This window comes from Natator depressus, chromosome 1, assembly GCF_965152275.1.
Source record: "Natator depressus isolate rNatDep1 chromosome 1, rNatDep2.hap1, whole genome shotgun sequence".
Lineage (NCBI taxonomy): Eukaryota > Metazoa > Chordata > Testudines > Cheloniidae > Natator > Natator depressus.
Genome location: NC_134234.1, coordinates 106,932,057 through 106,957,623, shown reverse-complemented (window position 1 = coordinate 106,957,623; position 25,567 = coordinate 106,932,057). Strand labels below are relative to the sequence as shown.

At 41.6% G+C, this 25,567-nt stretch overlaps 2 protein-coding genes across 4 annotated transcripts in view; one reads left to right on the top strand and one right to left on the bottom strand.

Moving 5' to 3' along the window:
* Window positions 1–24,461, bottom strand: part of COL4A2 (collagen type IV alpha 2 chain) — a 244,435-nt gene extending 219,974 nt beyond the window's left edge. The window contains exons 1-3 of one of the 3 annotated variants that reach the window (XM_074963584.1): window positions 24,150–24,461; window positions 23,507–23,616; window positions 23,246–23,306 (exon numbers count right to left, since the gene is read on the bottom strand). In XM_074963584.1, the coding sequence (XP_074819685.1) occupies window positions 23,246–23,306; window positions 23,507–23,568 (123 nt within the window). In that variant the 5' untranslated portion in view covers window positions 23,569–23,616; window positions 24,150–24,461. Of the gene's footprint in view, window positions 1–23,245; window positions 23,307–23,506; window positions 23,617–23,755; window positions 23,781–24,149 lie in introns of those variants that run through there. The other 2 variants (XM_074963593.1, XM_074963603.1) reach the window with 2 other exon arrangements.
* Window positions 24,462–24,502: 41 nt separating this feature from the next.
* The window catches only part of COL4A1 (collagen type IV alpha 1 chain), a 213,025-nt gene continuing 211,960 nt past the window's right edge, over window positions 24,503–25,567 (top strand). Inside the window, exon 1 of the mRNA XM_074963616.1 lies at window positions 24,503–24,696. Within this exon, the coding sequence (XP_074819717.1) occupies window positions 24,619–24,696 (78 nt within the window). The 5' untranslated portion in view covers window positions 24,503–24,618. The remainder of the gene's footprint in view (window positions 24,697–25,567) is intronic.

Below are 25,567 nucleotides of genomic sequence, written 5' to 3'. Positions count from 1 at the left end.
CCAAGATTTTCCAAAGTGACTGGTGATTACGGGTGCCTTAATTGTCGAGTCCCAACCTGAGACACCTTAAAAGGGCTTAAGTGGGAAAATGCTCAGCACTTTCTGAAAACCAGACTACTTTAAAGTGTCTCAAATCAGGCACCCCAAAATTGGGGCATCCAAAATCAGTCACTTTGGAAAAATCTTGGCAACTGTCTTTAATATAATGAAGGAGCAATGCTTGTAATAAAAAGCTTGTCTCTGATGGGATTACACTTTATGTCACTGAAGCAGACTACAAAATTTTCATCTGGAGAATACCTTTTGGTTTGCCTTTCCAGCTGATGTGGAGAAATTCCTGGAACAAGAGCCAGCAGAGAGAATGATGGGGTCCAAAGCATGTATTGCATATACAGTCTTTGTATGCATAAAAAGAAGTGCACTGTGTTATAACTGCATGCCTGATAAGGTATCAATTTATTTGGGATGGTACATTTGTTTAATAGTCATATGTACAGAATTAGGCTCTGAAACTGCATTTCCATGTGTTCCTATTATTTTATGGTAAATATTATGCTGTATATTTTTTATGAACGAGGGCTTCCCTTGGTTTCTTGCGGTTACCTCCCTAAGTATTGGAATATTTGTCATAGTAAATTTTTATTTTTGGTGTTCCAACCTTCTTTCCCGGAATCCTGTGGCAGAAGGTTATTTTTGTAAAGAAAATTATATTTTTATAATGCTGTTACCAAACAGGTTTTAAGGTTTAAAATAGTCAAAATCATGTTAACTATAGGCAGCTGCCACTCAACTAATAAAATGAAATCCTCCTACACCTCTGCAAAAAGGTGCACACAACATGGGTGCTCCAGGGCTGAAGTACCCACAGGAAAAAAAAAATCGTGGGTGCTCAGCACCCACTAGGCTCAGCTGTTTGGAGGCACTCCCGCTTAGCAGATTGGTGGCTGGGGGAGGGGCTTGGAGGAGGGCAGAGAGCAGCGAGCTTGCGGGGGCCTCAGGGAGGGGATAGAGCGGGGGTAGGAAGAGGTGGAGTGAGGGAGGGGCTTTGGGGGAGGAGCACGGAGCAGAGGAAAGGCCTTGGGGCAGAGCGCGGGGGGGGTGGGTGGAGTACCCCTGGGGAAAAGAAAAAAAACCGCTCAGTGCCTATGCATCTGCATACAATTAACGTTACCCCTATCAATACTGTAATCACAGGAAGATGCAATATTAGCAGCAGTCTCATATCTTCATGCTAAGAATCACTGTATTTCATGTTTTACATTTGTCTCTTTGCTTTATATTTATAGTGACAAAAAACAAAATATAACTAAAACATAACCCTGTGTCCCGATTCCCAATCCCTCCCCTATAAAACCATGGTTTAAGTAAGTTTACTAAGGGGAACTGGAGTACTTGTGGCACCTTAGAGATTAACAAATTTATTTGAGCATAAGCTTTTGTGGGCTACAGCCCACTTCATCAGATGCATGCAGTGAAAAATACAATCTCTTTTTCTTGAATGAGATGCCACCTTCTCCTAGATAAGGAGCATTATAGCAGAAGTATCTCTTTTCATAAGATAAATGAATTAAATTTATAAAGAAAAATCCAGACTCAGAGAACTTGATGTTCAAAATACTATATATACACACTAGCTTTTTTTCCCCATAGATATTTAGGTCAGAAGGGACCATTATGATCATCTAGTCTGACCCCCTGCACAACGCAGGCCACAGAATTTCACCCACCACTCCTGCAAAAAACCTCACACCTATATCTGTGCTATTGAAGTCCTCAAATTGTAGTTTAAAGACTTCAAGCTTTTCTGATGGAGCCGGTGCTTTCAAATATATTGCAAACTTTGCAGAGGACAGTGAATTCTGGGGCTCGCAACCAGAAAGCATGTAAAATTTGGTATGAATGTGTATCTACCTAGAAAACAGATTAAATTGTACTACAATATTTGCAAATATTGCATTAGAGCCCAGTCCTTATTCACGGTAGTACTTCTCAGTGGGTCCAATATTTGACTATATATATATATCAATCAATCTACTGAACTATTTCTTTTTCTTCTCTTTCTTTTTAAAAGAAAAAAAAAAGCTTAAAAATAGTGATTAAGGGCACAAATTTGTTCCCCTGCCTCCAGAGACACAGTGCTGCAGCCTTCTCCAGAAGCAATGCCAGTGTGGTTCTGCTGTGGATAGAGTAAGTAGGATTTGGAGTAGTGTACAGAGTGTACACACTCCGCAGGGCTCTTTGCACAACAGTATGGAGGGGTTGGTGGATATTTCCACTAAGAGGTGGAGCGAAAGGATCGGCTGCTATGGAATTGTATGGACAGGCTACTGCATGCCAATAGAAAAGAAGAAAAAGATTCCACTTTTGTGACCTGGACATTAAAATTCCTCTGTTCCCAACCCCTAGGCATTGGAAAATGACCAGCCTGGCTACTAAGGCGAGGTTGGGGTTGAGGATTTGCCACTTAGTGCAATAAAATTACATTGTTGTAACTTATGGCTGAAGTTTTAACCACACAAATATCAACAGGGTATATACTAAAGTTCCAACAATAACTATTTCTTGGTCTCATTACACATCTAAAATAATCCAATAAAGCTAACAACATTAGAGTAATATAATAGAGTACATTTGTATAAAGCAGCTGAGTGATCGTTGATGTGGGTACAAAAAAAACTTTGAATTTCTTGACTTTTGTGCTTGTAAAATCTCAAACCAGAACCTTCCATTAATATGATTTCATGCATGTATTATCATCACAATGTAGAACTTATGAAAACATAGGGAATGACACTAGTATAGACTAGAGCCTAAAAGAAAACAAATAGGAACGCTGGTTAAACCATTCTAAATCGAGATAACTCTTTAGGAAAAAAGTAAAAAGAATTTTAACTGGAATACATTTTAAAGTGTAGACTCGCCAACCTCAAGTTTCTATTTTCAGCCTCGTACACATAATAGGACAAGAGGGCAAAGGTAGAAATTAAAGACAAACAAATTCTAGCCATCCGTCAGGAAGCACTTTTTCACATGAGAATCATAAATTTTGGAACAGTTTATCAAGTAAGGTTAATGAGGCTAACACGCTTGGGGCCAAGGAACATAAAAATCAGATGGCATCATGGGTGGGTGACAAAAGGGAAGCAATTCATAATTATCTGGAAAGCAGGAATGCTTCTAATGCTTAATTTGCACAGATACTCACGCAGGGACAAATTCTCTCAGCTACATCTGTGCAATCCTATTGCCTTCAGCAGAGTTCTATCAGCATAACTGAGAGGAGAATTTGGTCCACACGTTTAGTGTGTTTGTAGAAGACATCAGTTTGGTGGAGTGTGTTTTTATTTTGGGGGAGTGAGTGAGTTGTGCTCATTCAGCTTTAGCTTACAAATCAGATTCAGGCATTAACTTTAAAATTTTTCCAAACTTGCCATATACGTTTACAATGCTGCACAAATAAATAAATTAAATTAAATACAGACACACAGGGAGCTTTTAAAAGTCATTAAGGCCTATTCCTGCAACCATTCTCATGTGAGTAATAAATATAATAGTGTTGATGTAATATTTTTAGATTTCTGTAAGTCATTTGACTTGGCACTACATGACGACATTTTGATTACGAAACAAGAATGATACAAAAATCACAATGGCACCCATTAAATGGATTAAAAACTGGCTAACTGATTGGTCTGAAAAAAGTAATTATAAACAAGGACGTATCATCAAGAGAATGGGTTTCTAGGAGGATCCCGGAAAGACCCATTCTTACCCCATACTACTGATAAAGTTTACAGATGACTCAAAGATTGGGAGAATGGTAAGAGGACAGGTCACTGATAGAGAGTGATCTGGATCACTTGATAAGCTGGGTGGAAGCAACCGATAAGGCCAAATATAAGATGATACATCTAGGAACAAAGAACGTAGGCCATTCTGACTGGATGGGGGCCTCTATCTTGGAAAAAAGAGTGACTCAGAAAAGGACTTGGGGGTCATAGTGGATAATCAGCTGAACATGAGATCCCAGTGTGATGCTGTGGCAAAAAGTCCTAATATGATCCTTGGATGTACAAACAGGGGAATAGTGAGTAGGGCTGAGGAGATTATATTACTCCTGTATTTGGCTCCGGTGTGACTGCTACTGGAATACTGCATCCAGTTCTGGTGCTCATAATTGAAGAAGGATGTTGATAAATTGGAGAGGGTTCAGAGAAGAGCAATGAGATTAAAGGATTGGAAGACATGATTTACAATGATAAGCTAAACAGATTGAGTTCCATGAGTCTAATAAAGGGAAGGTTAAGGGGTAATTTGATCAGAGTCTGTAAGTACCTACACAGGGAACAGAAATCTGATCATAGAGGATTCTTCAACGTAGGAGGCAAAGGTATAAACCATATCCAAAAGCTGTAAATTGAAGATAGATTAGAAATAAGGCAGCAATTTTTAACAGCAGAGGTAATTAACCACTGGAACAATTTACAGAGGGTTGTGATGGATTCTTCATCAAGACAAATCTTTTAGAAAAACATCTAGTCTTGATATGACCTAAATCAAATAGGAATTAACCCAGGGAAGTCCTATAGCATGTATTATAGAGGAGGTCACAAAAGATGATCACAATGGTCCCTTCTGGTTTTATAGTCTATAAAACCGCCAGTGGTCCCAGTGCTTGCTGGTTGTCTCTGAATCCAGTTACAACTATTGTTCCAATTTATAGCACAGACTACACCTAATCAATGTTTCATAACACAGCATGGGTGAGATCACTTCTAGAATTCTGAAATTTGGTAATCACACTTCAAAAAGGATATTGAAAAACTGGAGAGGGTTCAGAGAAGACCTGCAAAAATGATTTCAGGTCTGGAAAATAAGCCTTTCATTGTGAGACTAAAAGGAGCTTATTCTATTTAAGCTCACAAAAAAGAAAGATAATAGGCAACTTGATCACAGTCTACAAATCCCTAAGCAGGGAGACTATACTGATACTAGAGGGCTCTTTAATCTATCAGACAAAGCTATATAAATTCTAACAGTTGGAAGCTGAAATCAGCAAGCTGGAAATTTTTAACAATGAACGTAATAAACTATTGTAACCATTTACCAAGGGTTATAGTAAATTCTCTGTTGCTTTGAAGTTTTATATCAAAACTAGATATGCTCTAGCTCAGCCAGACGTTATGGCCTCTATGCAGGAATTATCAGATGAAATACATGGCCCATGTTATGCTGCAAATCAGACTAGATGATCATAATAGTCCCTTCTGGCATTAAAAAAAACAAACAAAAAAAACCAACCTATGACTCTACAAATAACGCAGCTAAATTAAGCTTTACTCATCTACTAGCAAATTCTTTCATTCCATCCTTCACAAATTCTGACCATGAGCTGAATTTGACTTGATTCCAATATTTCTTATGAACTGAGGCTACCAATTGTCAATTTTTTCCCCCCATCCATCATTTTTATTGATGACTATTGTTTACTCTCCATCGGTAACGCTGGCCCAACGCTTAGGTATTAAAAATGTTAGACAAAAATTTAAATCTAATGCAATATTATAGTCCTAAAATATACTAAAAGAGCTAAATGATTTTAGACAGGAATCCAACTCAAGGGATTATGATTGCAAATCTAACCTCAGACATCAATTTACTAATAAAAAGCAATGTATGCAGGAAAATCCGGGGGCATGTTATGGCTCAGTGATATAAGACCATTCTACAATAAAAAGGAAAATACCATTACTGATGGGAAAAATGTAACAGAACTATGTTTTTCAAGTTTCTTACAGTTTGAGGATCTAAATAATATTGTGAAAGGAATCTAAAGGCTTTTAAAATATCTTTAATTACATCCAGATTGCCACAAAACAGTCTTCTCTTAAGTGTTTAACTTCCAGAAAAAAATATTGAATCTAATTATAGTAAAAATAAACCTGAACCATTTTCTCAGCTCAAATACACAAATTTGAAGAATGCTTTTATATTGGTATGTAGTCAGAGTTCACATATACATTTGATAAACAAGCACTGTCACTCAGTGTTAATTTTAGTGAGGCTGTAGACTTCTTTCACTATCCTGAAAACAGAACTGTAACCATTAACAAAAAAACACTTTATCAGCACACACACACACAAGCTGTGTTCTGATTAGCTGTTACCTTGTATATTAGTCCCAGTCCACACTATAAAGGTTACTGATAACTGTAGCACAGACCCCTGATAATTTAGGACCAGATGCAAAGCCAGTTCAAATCCATGGGAGACTGTCCATTGATTTCAGTGGGGTTTGTACCAGGTCCTTAATAACAAATTTTAAAAACCAATGTAAAGCTTTAGGCCATATGGTTGCAACAATTTTAAAGCAGATTTTCCTGTTGAAGTCAATGTGTCATTTGCTTAAAGTCTGATGGTATGATACGCCCCTGGCATGACAGTTAATAATTACCATGTAGTGTAGTGTAAACAAGTAGAGTGTGTTCTCTGGCACCAAAACAATTAACTTTTTAAAAATAATTAGGCACACGTCATGTAATAAGATACCAGAATCTTACTTTGATTACACTCTTCACAAACATGCAATTTTTAGACCATTTATAGTGACCCTAGAGTTAGGAGTTGATAAGACTTTATTCTACCTAGTTATTTTTCTCTTTAAGAATTTTGGATATAGGTTAGATTAGCAGTGACCAAGATTTCTTCTCTTTATAAAACACAGCTGTTACACACGTCCTGAGATAAAATAAGTAAACTCTTAGTAGAATACTCGATTTCAAGAAGGAGAAACTGGCTGCAACAAACTACTTCTGTAATCAGAGAGAGAATGACTGATATGTTAACCATTCTGTACATAGTGTTTGTTCATTTTATAGATTTAAAAGAATCAAAAGGCAGCTGGCCTCACTAGCCAGATTTTCTGAAAATACTAATGCATGAAATATTGAGACTGAATGTAACCCTGATATATAGGGGAAAGAGCTCCCATGGAAGTTTCTCATCTTTATGCCCAGGCTGAACCAGTGAAGGAAAATGAAAATCTACATTTTAATTTTAAAATACCTTTTATATTTTATAAGAGTTTCCCCTTTATTTAATACTAAGCAACCTCAGGCAGCAGCCAGCAAAGGCAGCTGAACAGATGAGACAGGGATTTGAAGAGAACCCAAAGGGAAGAAAGAAAGGCAAGACCTTGGTGATTGAAGGGGCTTGAAGGAAACCAGCCCAGACCTCAAGAGCAATGGAGTGAGAACTGACCTGCTATTTCAACGAATGAGGAAGAGGACTCTTCCAAAAGACAACACGTGTGTGTGGGGGTGGGGGGGGGTTGCTGCTGGGTTTTTAGAGGAGAGTTCAGGGGTTCTTCTAGGAGCCTCAATAAGCATCCAAACTTCTGGATGTTTATCTGAACCAACCAGGATCTCCCCAATTTTGAGGTTCTTTAATCCCTCTAAAAATGTATTTTTGCACTGTTGGAAAAAGTGCACATTCCTCACTTACACATATTTTGCAGTGTAGATGTTGGATTTAGGATTAAACTTTTGCTATGTTGAGTCAGTGTGACAAGTTTTCACGTATTATTGCAGCATCACTATGTCTGTGGGACAAATAATGAAGGATTTGGAGTGGATATTTTCACCTCTCTTGATCTATTAAGAAAGGAGATCTTTAAGATAGTCTGAAACTTGTATCAGTTTTGCAGTTTCACAAAGCTGTAACCATACCATGAGCCTACTCAATAAATACGTAAAACTCTAAGGGGGAGATTGACGACCTCAATTCTAATACTGCACAAATGACTCGCCAACTCTTTGTCCATTACAGGTAATGATAACAGTACTGTGGCCCATCTCTCCTTGTGTCCAAGTGATATTAATGTGTAGCTGATAGGCAGCTGATTGAAGTGAAACACAGGAAAGATGGAAATGAGGTTATCTGGAAAAAAGAGAAACATTTAGGACAACTAGCAATAACCAAGGCATCACCATAATTCAAGAGGGTGCAACTCCGATCACATAAATAAATTTGCAAGCTAAGCGTCCTAAGTGGCAATTAGATTCCGAAATAGGAACAGCTGCCAAAAATGCTTTGTTCCATCTCTGACTGGCCAGAAGACTATGCCTCATCCTGTTGGATGCTGGCTTAACCATAGTGATCCATGAAGCTGTGACTTTCAAGCTCAACTATTGCAAGACATTGTTCCCAGGGAAGAACAACAGGCCAGCTAGTGTGACAGCCTACTTATTAAGTAACATAGGGTAATGTTAACATGTCACTGTAGAGACAACATTGATTCCTCATGGAAACAAATTCAAGGCTCTGATCCTTATCTTCAGATAATGACTGCATTGGGCTCAAGCTACTTCAGTGACCCCTCTCTCTGTACCCATGATCTTATACAATACTGTGCTCCTGAAGGACAATGGATCTCTAGACCAAAAGGATGACAGCAAGAGGCAAATTTTCCTAGTGGTTGACCCATGGCTTTGGAACTCCCTTCCTCAAGATATTAGAATGATCACAAATCTCATCTCCTGGAGGACAACAGCAACCTTAATTATTTATTGTCATTATAGTTGTTATTAATTATTATTATTACTAGTAATGGAAACCTTTTCCTCTCATACAGTGGAAGAAGCAAGAGAACCAAAGATCAACACTGATTAAACTACACATTGGATCTATACAGTTCTGTAAGGTGCTCAGATACCATGTTGATGAGTACAGTATAGATTGATAACTAAGAAGTTCATGTTAAAAAGCAGCCTAAATCCAACAGAATGAACACAAGTTGTCCAGCAGCCTCCAGGCATATCTAGATAATTGTAATATAGATAATTCAAATATACACAGCTATGCATATTGCATAACATCTTTCCCCTTTCCAGTTTGACTATTCTGAGGAAGGCATTATGGTGCCATTAGCTCCTGGGACCAGAGAAAAGCAAAGAGTCCTGAGAACTACCTTTCCCTACTCGCTGTGATTGAAGAAAAATCTCATTAAAGTGCCTTGCATAAAAGTTTTCAGAGACGGCAACATTAAAGGTTTGGTGGGCAGGGCAGAAGCACCATGCTCTGCCGAAGAATTTAAAGCTGTGGCCATGGACATGAAGGGGACAGTCAAGAGAGAATATGGGTGGGAAACCAAAGCTGGCCAGCTGAGCACTGATCTCTTCTGCTCCCCTGGCAATTGTACATAATTGACACCAACTGGCCTCTACTCATCTCCCCAATACCCCCTTTGTTCTGGAGTCAGGAGGGAGAAAAGAATCTTTGTGCGCACAACCTCCTCTCTTGAGTGCTCTGGGTGGGTGAATGCCCTGTGATGAAAGCGGGCGGTCTGGGGCAGAGGTACAGTCCTACTTGCTTTCCAGGCCGCAGCAGATCAATGGGTGGATGGAGAGTGAAGTAGAAGCCAGTGAATAACAACCGTTGGGCTCTTTACTGAGGAGAGGGGACCCACTAGGCAGACTGGCCAGATTATTTGTCCCCTCTAAGCCCCCGCGCAGCTTTCCCCTTCTCTGAGAGGCTCATCTCTGCTAATTCTTAGGAATGACAAAAGAGGCTATTGAAGTGAATGCTGTGGATTCCCTTGCTTTTGTTAGTTTGTTTGAACACTGCCATTATATAAACATGGTTATTTTAAAATATCCCTACTTTTCAAAAGTGCCATAGACCTGGACAAAATGGGTTTCATCAAGACAGCACAGTCTCTTCATACATTTGTCATGAAACTTGCCTCCCAACTGTAATAAACTGCAATTGCATCATGTTTTAAACACCACATACTTGCATTGAAATAATCACGAGGTTTTTCCGTCTGTGGATAAACTTCCCATTCAGGTGAATGATGCACAATTACTGTTGCAAAGTACACCTAAAATATTAAGAATAGTAAGCCCTGCATATGTTCAGTATGTCTTATTTTAACACAAATGGCTCAATTGCTGAACCCTCAGTTCTTAGTTAGGTAAAAGTCCTATTGCAGTCATTAGTTCTGGTTTTTGTGCATGCTCTGGAATACATTTTTGGCATCAGAGAACTGAGTAAGGTCTTCAAGATTTAGCCATACATGTTCAATGAATTAAAACCTTTTTTGTTATTGCAAACCATAAATAATACAAAGAAACTAGGAAGTAAAATCTGAATTGCTTCTTCATCCACTGCTACGCATCTAACACTTTCTATGAGCTCAGTTATACCACTCAAGCACAGATATGCATTGAGGGCAGTAGTGAGCCCTCAGAAACTCCCCAATGTGCCAGGGGAAAAAACAGGGAATGAAGCACACAACACTGTATACCTGGACAGCAATGCGGGCCATCTGGGGAAGTGGCAGCCCTAAGTCCTCAGTCTTCACATATGAATAAAGCAGTCTTTGTGTTCTGATGAATACAGAGACAGTGCCCGCTGCTGCATGTGTGCACAAGGGGGCAAAGGATGTGGGCTGCTTTCACCTTCTCTACTCCACTGTGCACCTGCAGAGCAGATGAGCATAATCTGGCCCTAGATTTGAAGTTTCCTAAGGAAAGCTCTAACATTTCCCTGCTCATTTTTAAACAAATATGTCAGTTAAGATTTCTAAGTTTAAGGCAGAAATGTTTGGGTCATTTCCAGCAGATGTTATCTTGGCTGCTGGCCCCAGGGAGATCTGCAGACTTCCCATGCTCTGAAGCCCCAGAGGCTATTCCCAGTTCTGAAAGGGAACTAGAAAGGGAATTAGGCATTCCATTCTGCCCACTCCTCTGTCTATGACTCAGCCCAGAACACATTGGGAATGGTGTTGAACTGTTCAATTCTCATCCTTAAGGTGCTCCCTGATGCCTTAACAATATTTAGGGGGCCAGGAGACTGTAACCAGCAGACTGAATGTCAATGATCTTGGGTAAAAGCATAAAGAGGCTGCAGTCCAAGTACAATGGACCTTTCTCTATTTGATAACTGTATGCTGAGGATCAGGCAGGCAGAGCAACACAGTGAACATGCACGCTGAAGTTTCTAAAAAGCTGATAATCTTTGGTGAAAATGAGGAGAGGTGGGAGAGTGTAAGTGCAATATGGGGAAGGCCCATTTTGGCACTATGGGGATGAAGGGGAGATGCCTTGTAAGTATTTCTGGTGACTGGTAGATGACCCTTCCTCAGAACTCCAAGGTTCAGAAGATTGATCTAGAAATGGCCATATCCCCAACCTCTACCGTTATATGGGAGAATTGCTCTAAACTAGAAATGGTTTCAAGGCTGTGGATGAGGAGACTGAAGGGCACTGAAGGTCCTGAGAACTGAGACTACTTCAGCACAGAAGGTGAAGATCTAATTTGCATGAGCTCTTTTTCTAACAGGAAGCTCCTAAACTCTCAGCTGAAGAAAAAGTTTGTTTTCAATTTTATGGCTTCCGCAGTAGGTCAGCCTGTGTACTGAACAGGTCACCTTCCTGCGGAGCCAGAAACAGTTGCCTTCTGGCACTGAACAGCTCAGTCAGCTACGGAATGTTATCTATTAAGTTGAATCTGCAGGATCAGGCACTAACAGCTGACACAAGTTTCAGGAAACTGCTGTGAAAGGAAATTTTTTTACCAGTTACAGATGCACTCAGAACTGCATTAGCTGGTGGACAGTGCAAAAATATGTGACAGGTACAGAAGTGACCATACTTGTCTAATGAGGCATAAACATGAAAAAAACAAGAACAAAACAAAACACTCTGCTAACTTGGCAAACTCAGGCAAAGGGAAGGTTAGTGGACAGTCCTCCACTGCCTTCAATATTATTTTAGAAAAACTACAGTCAAACAATATCGTCCTTACCAAAAATAGAAAATCTTTAGCAGGCCCTTGAAATATGAACGAAAAGGTATACTTTGTAGTAGAACAATCAACAGGTGGAATCATCAGCCTGTGATGGAGATATTTTAAGCAAGGAAGACTACAGCTAAGGACTGCCAAAAATCAAGCCCAACCCTTATATACAAGAGTAATCTTGACACACTGATTTGAGAGAGACTACTCATGTGATGTAAACAAAGATTGCAAACTCAGGCCCCTAATTTTACAATTAATGAAATATGATCTTTGAAGTGTCCTAGCAAGCATGTCTTTGATCATGATGATCACCAATTATTTTTCCTTAGTTCTCTTAATGCTTGCGTCATTCCACAAAATAGCTGCACAAAACATATTCTAAAATGCCATTGATGGTGGGGTGTGGAGCATATTGCCAAATGAAAATGTGCAGATTAGAGGAAATATTTTTTTTTACAATTCACAAAGGTAGTGATGTGGGGGACATACAGTAGCTTCCATTAGAAGTTTTAAAGGTGGAGTTCATACAACAGATGCAATAAAAATGTGCATCTGTTTTCCATAGGCAGACAGGTGAGAGTGCTTGTTGCATTACAGAGAACAGCTTCTTTTATGGGGTGGGGTGGAATTTAATATGGAAATAAAGTTAAGAAAAAAAAATCATTGCCCTGGTTTTGTGGGCTATAATTATTCTCAGTGATAAGGTGAGAAAGATTTTTTTCTTTACATTTACTGATGACTTAAAAGTTCAGACAGTCAAAACTTTAATAGAGACCCTCTCCCCTGAGATGAGGATCGGAGTTATTAATACAGAGAAAAAAAATAGTGAATATATGGAATGTCAACATAGACTGCTAATTAATCTCTAGCTGGCTTTTATTTTGGTGTGTGCATATAAATATTATTTCTACATTCATATAATGCACCTATCAAACTCTAGGTATGTTTATAAAAGGCAAGAAAAAACACCACCATAATATTTCTGACAAAACAAATCCTATTACTCTCCCAGCTTCCATTTAACGTGCAATGGTAAGGGAGTAACAGAATAAAACGGTGACAGGAAATGGAGGCCTATATTAGGCGATGCCTACACTAGAGAGCTTACAATGGCACAGCTGTACTGATGGAGCTATACTGCTGTAAGATGTCTTGTGTAGCTGCTCTAAGCCGATGGGGGAGAGCTCTCCTGTCAGCATAATTAAACCTCCCGCAACGAGTGGCAATAGCTACGTCGGCGGGAGCTTTCCATACTGACGCTTGTGTCAGTGTAACTTATGTCACTCGGGGTGTGTTTTTTCACACCCCTGAGTGACATAAGTTATACCAACATAAGTGGTAATGTAGACATAGCCTTAGTGTTTTAAAGACTCAGCATTTGAGACTGTGAAAGCAGTGTCAACGAACTGCACCAACTACTAGCCTATTGTTGTGTATAGTTATTCACATATATTCATGTTTGTTCATTCTATATCCTCACATGCTCTTTGCCCCCATATCTTTCTTCATAGATCCTAGAGACACCCTATTTTCTATCTACTTTAGCACCATCATCTTCTGTCACAGCCTTCATACTTCCAAATGAAGAGGAAGGGACCATTTGAAACTTATCAACATCACTCTTTAAATCAGCCAGGAAAGGTTTGTATGATATAAGACTTTTTCTTCAACCATAAGCTGAATCTTCTGCCTCTATCAGCTACTGGATCAAAATTAATTAAAACAATATGTTGCTAAATGTCTGAATATACTGCAAACATGTACAGCACTTCGTATTCCTAGAGAGCCAACATTTTTAAGATAGCTCAATTAGAGCAGCACAGTATTTCCCCGAGGGAAAAGGGAAAAATAGAAGGCACAGCCTTCCCTGACACTTTAGTTGGCACACCCCTGGTGAGAGGAAGGCAAAAATCTTCAACTAATAAATCCCTCAAGGTCCTGGATTAGTGTAACACAGTGTGGTAAAAATTCTGTTCCTTATCCAACATTTTTTTGCTTGGAAACAAACTGTGTTCAATCAAACGGATGGACCATGCTAGTGCAAAGAGAAAGAATCTAATAAAATAATTAATGTTCTCAGATATTAAATGGAGATGTTCAATTATCTCGGTACATTTTTAAATTTAGAACAGGTCACATTGTAGTTTTAATCTTCCCATAAATAACTTGTTTGGAGACAACTAAATTTTATTTCCTTACAAGTAAAAACCAAACCAAAACACATAATAGAGACTTAAAAGCACAACCCATATATATTATTTGTGGTGTGATGTTCATATATTAAAGCCAACCATGTACCACTTTAAGGACTGTGGGAAATGCAACCTTTCCTTAACCATTTCAGCAGATTTCCACTAAAATAAATAAATAATTGACAAAAATCAAGACTCCATACATACCTACCTTCTAATTTAGTAAGTCGGGTTTCCATCTCCAAAACAGTAATAGCTCCTAAAGTGACCTCATCTCCTCTCCCTCTATAGCAAAATGTAGAGATCTGTTATCCTCATCCACTAAAACATTTATTGGTTTTGAATAGAAGGCAGAGTGAGCTTTCTTTCTTCTACTTTATGCAGCATGTGCTACATGTTAGTGTTTAATAACTCTATAAAAGCAGACATGCCACAAGGACCTTACTATTGCATAAGTCTCTGGAATATACTTCTGACCTATTCACAGGAACAATTAAGTAAAGATGCCTGTTGTAGTTTTCCAGTGGGCTCTTCATGGATGTTACCATTTGTTGGCAGAAATATAATGGTAGTGTTTTTTCTTGCTTATTATAAGCATACCTAGAGTTTGATGGGTGCATTATATGAATGTAAAAATAATATTCTACACACATCAAAAGAATTCATTTTTACCAGAGGCCATGGAAATACATCAGAACACTTTTTCCCTATTGTTCCCTTATACATGGCTCTATCCAATTCAATAGGACAAAGAAATCTTTTTGGCCTGTCCTGATTTTTTTTTTAAGTTATTCATGCCAAGACCTGAATTAGTGGTTGCACATCCCCTTGCACACAGAACGCCTTCCCTAAAATAGTCCATAAGGTCATAACCATTCCTTCTTCAAATCCCTCTTCAAGACCCACTTCCGTTGTGACTCCTACAAGAAATCAACAAACTCACAACTAATAGGGTGAGTGGTAGTTGCGAATAGCTGACATTTATTTGTTAATTTTCAAAAAGTTTTTAAAAGATGAGATCAAGTTGTGCAAATAGCTAGCATATATAACTAGATGAACTTATTACCCTTGTCCTCCCTTCTTTCCTATTTTTGGAAGGCGTATTTATTTCATCCTGTTTAAAATTAGATACAAATTCTTTGGGGGCAGGGACCATGACCAGTTTGTAAAGTAACTTGCAAAATGTTGCAAAATTCCCAACTGGAGTCTTTGGGTGCTGCCATAATATGAATAAATAAAATATAACAGCCAATTAGCTTATGGACCACATGTGAAAATGCTGGCCTGTGGGCTGTCAAGAGGAGGCCTATGAGCGAAATCCTGGCTCCACTGAAACAACAGCAAAGCTCTCATTGACGTCAGTGACTTCCTGAGGACACAAGTATGAAGCAACACTTGTTTTAAATGGGAAGTCTGCATAACTTTGCAACTGCGTCTTTGGAAGAAAGGCCTTTCCTCTATGACAACAGTAAAGCTTGGCATCATGTACATTCTTACTACTGACAACACCTTGTGACTTTAATATAGATAAAAGTAACCCTCTGGAAAAAAAAATCACAGTTTGCATACGCTCACTAGAGACTTGTTGGAGCTTCAGACTAAATTCTCCAAAACTTTTGTATACAATGAGCATGCTCCAACTGCAGGATTCACGCAAGACTTCCCCTGTAATTGCTACTTCTGACTGTTACAGGGCAGGATGGGGCCAGGCACCAGAACTAAAAGTAGGGAGACTCTTCAATGACACCCCTGCTAGTGCCCAGGCAGCATGGAGAAGGAAGCCATCTGAATCAAAGGCAGAAGGGACAAAAGCCGGACCTGAGGTACGTGCAGAAAAAAGATTGGGACAAGGAGCCTATGCAGGTGGGGGTGGGTCCTGGAACTGGAGGCTAGTTGGGAGGAGAGAAAGTGACACTGGGAAGTGAGTGAGCGGGACACTGGGATTGGCTGGAAAGAAGACTAGGAGCCAGGCTGTGGGAAGATTGGGACTGGCTGCATAGACATATTAGGATTGGAAGCCCTGGGACCAGGTGGGCAGAGTGTGGAAGACTTGGGTTGCCTGGGCAGGGAGACAGACTGGTAGATGGGGTGGTGGGGAGACTAGACTAACTGGGTAGGGAAACAGTGACTGAGATCGGACCAGGAGCCAAAGAAGTGTAAAGACTGGGTCTGGCTGGGCAAAGAGGCAGGGACAAGGAACTGGGAAGTATGGAAACTGGGAAGAGGAGCTATGGAGAAGGGTGGAAGACTGAGATTGGATGAGAAGCCTATGATGGGAGACTGGGAGCCAATGAGGACAACTGGAGGCCAGGGAGTGAGAGAAACAGACCGGACAAGGATGGTGGGGACAGGGACTAAGACAGAGTAACAGGGATTGGGGACCCAGGCATGGGGAAGAAGCAAGACTGGGTTAGATACTATGGTGATGAGCACCACAGAAAAGTCCATGAGGAAGTTAACAATTCTGTGTTCAGAACACGGTTTGTATTATGTGTAGTAAATAAGGCTTGGAGGTCATACTTGGAACAATGACAATAAAACAATATATTGAATGGTGCTCATTTTAATGCATCAGTCCAGTGCACTGAATGAGGTTCTGTAGAAAAAATAGTGATGATGTTACAAACAAACAACCCACCCTATCCCCCAAACGGTACCACAATGAATATGCACAAGGGGGCCAAATTTAGGTTGCATAGGCAACCTTAATTCTGGCTTTTCCTAGCGTCAAGTGCTTGATTTTGCAACCATAATGTTCCTTTAATGTAGTTTTTGTATGTAATGTGTACATACATTTATTAACGTTTGTAATTCCATCTAAGATCTTTGGGTAGGGGAGAGGAACAGCTGAATAAGCAGAGTCTTTTCTTCCAGGAGCTTCACTTTTAACAAATTCCTGAACGAACAAGTATGGCTTTTTTTCAGAACAAATATGAAAACCAGGGGGTTGTTGTCTGTACAGCTATATTTGTGTGAGGGGGATGATTTTTTATTTTTTAAATTACATCATACACTCTAGTTAATAATATCATTGTCATCTATTAAAAGTTCAATATTTGTTTCTTGAATGATGTTAAATGGTCTCTCTTATGGTTCAGTTTTTTATCTGCTGCCAATTGCCTGCCAGGAGAGAGAGAGAGCACAAGAGGTACACACAGGATTGGTACCATAATGAGACACTGACAGAGAATCTTTATTCCCACTCCAATACACAGACAACTAGGACTCAAGATCTCTAAGGCAGTGGTTCTCAAACTTTAGCCACACGAGGACCCCCATTTTGATTTAAAATTTTTCACGGATCCCCAAGTCAGCTTCTAATTTTCCCTGGGGGTGCTCAACCCCAACTCAGCCTCATGCCCCGCTCTCACTCCACCCCATCCCCCAACGCCCCACCCCTGCTTCACCCCTGCCCCTCCTCTTCTCCACCTCTTTCTGCCCCCTCCCATGAGGGTGTCCCATCCCCGCTCCTCCCCTTCCCTCCCAGCGCCTCCTTCACGCCGCTGAACAGCTGTTCCCTGGTGTCCAGGAGGCACTGGGAAGGAGAAGTTGATCAGCAGGGCCAGCGGTCTTGGATGTGACTAATGGACCCCCTGGAGTACCCTCATGAACCCCCCATCGGTCCGCGCACCCCCGTTTGAGAACCACTGCTCTAAGGAATCTGACTCTCAGCAAAGGTAGAGCTCATTCATAGAAGTCCAGAGTCTGATTCTTCACTTCCATTGGTTGATTTTACAACAATATAACTCCATTGTTATCAGTGGAGCCATTCCTGATCCACATCACATCGGTGTGAGTGAATGGAGAAATCAGTCCCTTCTCATCTCCCCAATATTTCTTCCAGGATTTGAAGAAATGGTGAGGTAAATTTAGTCTGAACACCAACAAAAGGATGCAATATTCAGGGAGGCATTTGTCAGCCCCTCAAAAACTTTAGCCATATTCAGTTTAGCTACTATGTCACATTTTATGAGGAAATTAGACTTCAATCTAAATAAGGGCCAAATTTTGCTCTGTTATAATGTGTATAAATGAGGAGTCACTCCAAGCCAATGAAATTACTCCATATTTATGCAAGTGTAAATTTTTGGCCCAAGTTTGCAACAGCTCTACGTCATCCCACTAACATTTGCATTTTACAGAGTTCATTACAATGGCCCCGAGTCTTCTGCCTCTCTTCCTTTTTCTCCTTCAAATATTCTTCCCTTTATTTCTTACCTTTGTGTGGTGCACTCAAAGGACCAGATTCTTCCACCCTTACGCACATTGAACAGCCCCACTGGTTACATCAGGAGGAAGGGTGGTAGTGTCATACAAATATAGGGCTGGCAGGAACCATCTGCCCCATAGTTTTATTATTTATCCGTCTTTATCATTTTTCTTCTCCTTTTTTCTGTTTGGGTTATTTTTCTCTCATTGATTCCACAGGCCAAATGAATGCCTGGTGCAACTCTGCTGAAGTTAATGAAGTTACACATGAGGGATGATTTTGGCTCAGAGTCTCTGCTTTTGGCCCTATTTGTGTCCATTTTAGCGAATGTTGTTTTCTTTGTCTATTTCTTGCAGTCTATTTTTGCATAGTCTTTGTATAGTATATTCACTCTCATGTCACCTCAATTCCTTTATCTGCATTTTACTCTCTTCTTTTCTGTGACTCTACTGTTCCCATCTGAGTGCACCATAAGGGTGTAGCTAAAAATTAAAGTAGCCCTCATTTAAAACCATGTAAAAGAAAATGCTAAAATGAAACCTAAACCTCTAGAAAGGTGTAGAGTTTTAGTAATCCATGCTCCAAGAGATGTAATGACATTATTCTATCATTTTGTGGTTGAGGGGAAGACAGGGACAAGATAACAGTTAGTGCTGGGGGAAGATAACACAGGTTAAAAAAGCTGTGTGCATGAACAAAAAACCTATTCCAAGTAGTCCAGGAAGCACAGAAAGAAAGGAGATCTGTACATTTTGATAAATTTGGGAGAGGTATCCAAAGTTCTGTTTGCTTAAACAAACTGAGAATTTAAACTTGTTTAAGTTCTCCCAACACATACTACTTACTACAACTTCAAGCTATTTGAAGACTTCTATGTTAGACAGAGCTGTGGTCCAGATCCACTCAATTTTTTGTCTCTCCTTCCTGATACTTCCATAAAACTCACATCCACCCTAAAACTTATACTCTTTCCTTCTTCTCTGTCCCAAGACACTTTATTCTTCTCCTAACCCTAAACATTCTCCTTCCTGCTCCTTTAGTCTTCCTTTCCTGCCCTCCACCCCCAACATTCAGACAAGGCGGTGGAACCAGCCTGGGAATTCTCTGAAGCAGCTTACAAAATTCTAATGAATTAATCCTCATAATAAATCTATTATATGTAAATATTATGCTACATATACGTACACATACAGGGAGAGAGAGGGAAGATGAGGCATGGAGGTAACCCAAAGTTACATAGAAATTTTGGGGGCACAGCCAGGAATAGAACTGAGCTCTCCTGAATCCCACTCCTGTGCCAGATCCACCAGACCAATCTTCAGTAGTGCTGCCAGCTATCCACTCACAGTCACTCATATACTACTGCCTCACCCACTTACATTCATCCTGCTGGCCTTGGGGAAATAATGTTTCACCTTTCACTGCATCTTAGGTCTTGTCTACAATAGGGGGGTAATTCAACCTAACTTATGCAGCTCCAGCTATGTGAATAATGTAGCTGGAGTCGACGTAGCTTAGACTGACTTATTGCGGTGTGTACCCTGTGCTGCATCAATGGGAGACACTCTCCTGTCAAGTTCCCTTACTCTTCTCTTTCCGGTGGAGTACCAGAGTCGATGGGACAGTGATCTGTGGTCGATTTAGCGGGTCCTCACTAGACCCGCTAAATTGACCCCAGATGCATTGATCACTGCAGCGTTGATCCCCGGAAAGCATAGACATGGCCTAAGAGTTGAATGTCACTGCTGCTGCATTTGAATCCTAGGTGATCCCCAGCAGCGAAACCACCGGCTTACTTGTGCCAAGTGCTTGCCATTTCTACCACTCACCTTCTGCTGTTTGAATTTGACATGTTATAATGATATGCATTATAGCATATGCCATACTGCATAGCACAGTAACATATCAAGTTCTGTCAAGAGGAGATGACTAGCAAAAAGGGCATGTGACATTAGGCATCTTAGCTCTTTGCTCCTCTCCTTCCCTGGCTTCACGTTTCTCCGGTAACAAAACCTCAGTGGATCCAAAATCTGTTGCACTCAATGTTCCCGCTCAAACCAGGGTGCAGATGGATCCAACCTTAATCTTCCACAGAGGATAAGCAACCACCTATGAAGCCAAAAGGCTGCTATGACTTGAGTGCGAAATAGACTAGTAACTATTATAAAACCTGCTTCAAAATATTCTGAAAACTAATACCTCCTATTTCCTAAATTGTTATACCAATTTATTACACAAAAATAATCATACAGATTTTTAAAAGATGCAATCATAAAAGTCTGAAAAAATGTAGGAGAAGCCAATGTAGGATACCCTAAAAAACCCAAATGGCCAAATCATAATTGCCCCTGCACAGGTACACAAAGTCTTACTCTCATTTGGGTACTTGTGCAGGAGCAGCCATAAACCAGGTCTTTACAGTCCATTAGCACAAGGGGTGGAGGAATGGTAGGGCCTGATCTAAAGCTCATTGAAATTAAAGGAAGTCTTTCTGTGGAATGCAGTGACTTTGGAACAGGCCCTTAGTGCCCCAGACATTCCAAAGAGGACTGGCCCATAACCCTACCCACCTATTGGCAGACAATACAATATGGCCTGGGATATTTAAAAAGTTCCCAGCATGATGTTCACTAACATCTGTGCAACAGAGTATCAAACTATCCAAGGTTTTCCTCTTGGAGATAAGAATTGATTACATTTAAAAAGACCATTTATTTATAAATGTTACTGGTTTATGTTAAAAATCAAAGTATCTTTAAGTGCTCACTCAATCTACAGATTAGGATTGTGCTCAGATGAAGCATCAATATCAGATGAAGATATTTATCATAGGTTAATTTCCCACATTTGTGCGCCATGGGTGTTACACTAATGTCTTCTTTTCCACATATCTGGTGGCTTTTTTGGGGCCACAAAGGAAGATAATTAGGGCCGTCAAGCGATTAAAAAAATTAATCACATTGTTAAACAATAATAGAATACCATTTGTTTAAATATTCTTGGATGTTTTCTACATTTTCAAATGTATTGATTTCAATTACAAGATAGAATACAAACTGTACAGTGCTCACTTTACATTTATTTTTATTACAAATATTTGCACTGTAAAAAAACAAAAGAAATAGTATTAGGTGAATTGAAAAATACAAGTACTGTAGTGCAATCTCTGTGTCATGGAAGTGGAACTTAAAAATGTAGAATTATGTACAAAACATAACTGCATTCAAAAATAAAACAATGTAAAACTTTAGAGCCTACAAGTCCACTCAGTCCTACTTCTTATTCAGTCAATCGCTCAGACAAGAAGTTTGTTTACATTTACAGGAGATAATGCTGCCTGCTTTTTGTTTACAATGTCACCTGAAAGCGAGAACAGGTGTTCACATGGCACTTTTGTAGCTGGCATTGCAAGGATTTACATGCCAGATATGCTAAGCACTCATATGCCCTTTCATGCTTCGGCCACCAATCCAGAGGACATGCTTCCATGCTGATGACACTTGTTAAAAAAAAAAATGTTAAGTAAATTTGTGACTGATCTCTTTGAGGGGAGAATTGTACGTCTCCTGCTCTGTTTTACCCGCATTCTGCCATATATTTCATGTTATAGCAGTCTCGGACGATGACCCAGAACAGGTTGTTCATTTTAAGAACACTTTCACTACAGATTTGTCAAAACACAAAGAAGGTACCAATGTGAGATTTCTAAAAATAGCTACAGCACTTGTCCCAAGATTTAAGAATCTGAAGTACGTTCCAAAATCGGAGAGGGACGAGGTGTGGAGCATGCTTTCAGAATTCTTAAAAAAGCAACACTCTGATGCGGAAACTACACAACCCAAACCACCAAAAAAGAAAATCAACCTTCTGATGGTGGCATCTGACTCAGATGATGAAAATGAACATATGTTAGTCCATACTGCTTTGCATCATTATTGAGCAGAACCCATCATCAGCATGGACGCATGTCCTCTGGAATGATGCTTGAAGCATGAAGGGACATATGTAGGGTGACCAGATAGCAACTGTGAAAAAACAGGACAGGGGGTGGGTGGTAATAGGCGCCTATATCAGAAAAAGTCCCCAAAAACGGGACTGTCCCTATAAAAATGGGAAATCTGGTCACCCTAGACACATGAATCTTTAGCGCATCTGGCATGTATATTTCTTTCAATGCCAGTTACAACAGTGCCATGAGAACGCCTGTTCTCACTTCCAGGTGACATTGTAAGCAAGAAGGCAGCAGCATTATCTCCTGCAAATGTAAGCAAACTTATTTGTCTGAGCAATTGGCTGAACAAGAAGTAGGACTGAGTGGACTTGTAGGTTCTAAAGTTTTACATTGTTTTGTTTCTGAATGCAGTTATGTAACAAAAAAAAAATCTACATTTGTAAATTTCACTTTCACGATAAAGAGATTATACTACAGTACTTGTATGAGGTGAATTGCAAAACACTATTTCTTTTGTTTATCATTTTTTGTGGAAATATTTGTAATAAAGATAATATAAAGTAAGCACTGTATACTTTGTATTCTGTATTGAAACTGAAATCAAATATATTTGAAAATGTAGAAAAACATCCAAAAATATTTAATATATTTCAATCGGTAGTCTATTGTTTAATAGTGCGATTAAATCTGCTATTTATCACAATTAATTTTTTTGCGTTAATCATGTGAGTTAATCGACAGCCCTAAAGATAATCTTGGGCTAATTTTTGTAATGACTTGTTATTGCTTTAACAAATAATCTGATTTGAACAGGTGTAATCATGGAAAGAGGAAAGCCCCAAAAGGCAATCCAGTATAGTGAAGGAAGCTGAACTTTGGGGCTGTTATACATTTTATTGAAGATGCTAATGTGTAAGTGATCTGCTGGCTGTTTTTTCTTTTTAATTGAAATGACAGATAGATCAGGCATTTAGGAAAGGAGAATGCAATATCTGAACTCTATAGCACCTCAAATAAAAATGCTGTGGGTTTTTCCCCTTCCCTTTTCCCTCTCTCTCCTCTAATGAAGGGACAAGACATTTAACTTACAGCTTTTACTCTGCCAGTTAACAGTGAGGTCAACACCAAGAGCAGCACGACCTGCATAGCCCTGTACAGAAAGGAGAAACACAACATTAAGAGTTTGTATTGCTGTAGCACCCAGAGTGTGATATAGCTTTACAGGCTACGGTGAAGAAAAGGTCCCTGCCCTCCATTTGAAGAGAATTTTGTCCGCATTTTGGCAATGATTAGAAGTGCCCATCATAATAACTACTTGAAATAAGTATGGAGGGGATGGAAGCTACTTACTGCCAAAGGGCACGACGTGAGAGGAGGAACCGCGAGCTGCTCATCTTTGCTTCGTCTCCCATGCTGTGCGGGGCTCCCAGCAGCAAAGCTCTCCTGTCCCAGGAAAGCCCCTGGATCCAGAGCGAGAGGGAGAAATCCAGTGTGAGTGAGGAGTAAGGAATGTGCAGGTCACACCGACTGCATGCAGGGAACAGCCCTGTGCACACGGGAGTTAGGCTACATGGGCTGAGCTAGGTCCTTCCCATTCACCTAGCGATTCCCGTCTCCGCGTTCCTGGCGGCTCGATGCAAGGGGCACTCCCCAAGCGGCACACCTCTGGAGAGGGCGAGAATGCTGCCCTGGAGGGACGCACGAGCTACAACGCGGCTTTGGAAAGGAAACGCTACGCTGGAGTCCCAGCCCCTCCACCCCCCGCTGTCTGCAGCGGCCGCCGTGTCCCAGGGCACAGGCTTGCCCTTTGCAGGGGCGCTGGCGACCCGAGGCGCCGCTCAGCTGGCTCCCCGAGCGCACGCCAAACCTCTCCCAGCCGGGAGCGCCGGTACCCGGGCCAGCCCAGGTGTGAGCTCCCAGCGATCAGAGCAGGGCTGAGCGGCTCCGGCTCTCCTCATCTCCCCCACTCCCCCCGCGGGCGCCCGATACTCACCCCTCCGCTCCCACCTCTCTAGGCTTCCCAGGCCGGGCGCATTCCCCTTCCACAGCCTGTCCCCAGCAGCGAGGCGAGGGGCTGGAGTCAGACCGGCCGCCGAGTCCTCCCAGCCCGCCGCGTGGGGGTGGATTTTGTGGGGTGAGGCGGGAGACTGCCCCCTTCCTTCTCCGGAGGAGCGGGACTGGCCGGCCGGAGGTGGGCGACGCAGAGGGGACGAGACACTGGGCAGCCTCGCCGGACCTCCTCCCAGTAGCCACCGCCCGCGAGGGGAGGGGGCAGCGGCAGCCGCCCACAGACTGGGGATGTGGGCAGCCCTCGCCTCTTTAGCTTTAGAAGCGCTGCAGCCGGGGCCGAGGAGAGACGCGCGCAGGGGCCGGGAGTTGCGCGCGGCCAGGCGCTGAGCACGCAGCGCGCTTCCCAGCTCCGGGCGCTGGGAGCCTCCGGCGGGCGCGGGGAGAGCCGCACGATGAGGCTGTGGCGAGGCGTGGGGCTGCTGCTGGCCGCGCTGCTGCTCAGCGAGGAGCCCGACGAGGCGTCCGCGGCGGTGAGTACCCGGGTGCGGAGCACGCCGCCCTCGTCCCCTCCCGGAGAAGCCCCCGGGCCAAACCTGCGGCCAGACTGCGGGCCCGGTCCTGCTTCGCTCCCACCCTTTCGGCGGACGGGACACAGTGAGGACCCTGGGGGCGAGGCGCCCCCGGTTACTTGTGGACGGGGGAGAAGGGGATAGAGAGAGAGGCCAGTGTGGCCGGATGGGATTGCACAGGAGGCAGCAGGGCTCTCATCCGGGAGCTGAGTGCCCCCCGGCTCCCGCCGGTTTAGCCCGGACCTCGCTTTAAAAAGTGATGCAGCAGCAAGGTGGCTTTCTCCTCTGGCTGCTCTTGCCCGCCCGGGTGCGGGGATATGCAGGTGCCCCTTGCTGGTAGATCTGGTCCCGCGTCTGTGCTGATGTACTCAGGGGGATATTTTCACTCACTTCCGAGGCACCCCCTGGCTTGTGAGAGTGTTCATTTCCCACAGAGAAGTAGCAACATGTTGCGATTCATAGGCACGCAGCCAAGGTTGTCAGTGCAGTAGCCGTCCTGTGTGAGTCTCTGAAGGCTACACACACACGTAAGTTACATTTCTCACTGTAAACCTGAGCCTGGGATGGTCCATGCTGGCCCCGAAGCAGGGACCACTTGGTTACTCCTAAGGAACTTGCGTGGAACCTCCAGTATCCTCGCTTTCCCACGCCTTTTCGAGGATCACTGAAGCTGCAGAGGAAACGTAAGGGGCATGCTTAATGGTTAGAAAACACACTACGTCCATGTATTAAAAGGGTGGGATTTTTTTTTTTTAAATAAAGCTGGGAACCCAAATCTGTGTAACAGGCTGCTTTCCTAGTTCATCATTACCTCCTGCCAGGGGCGATGTGC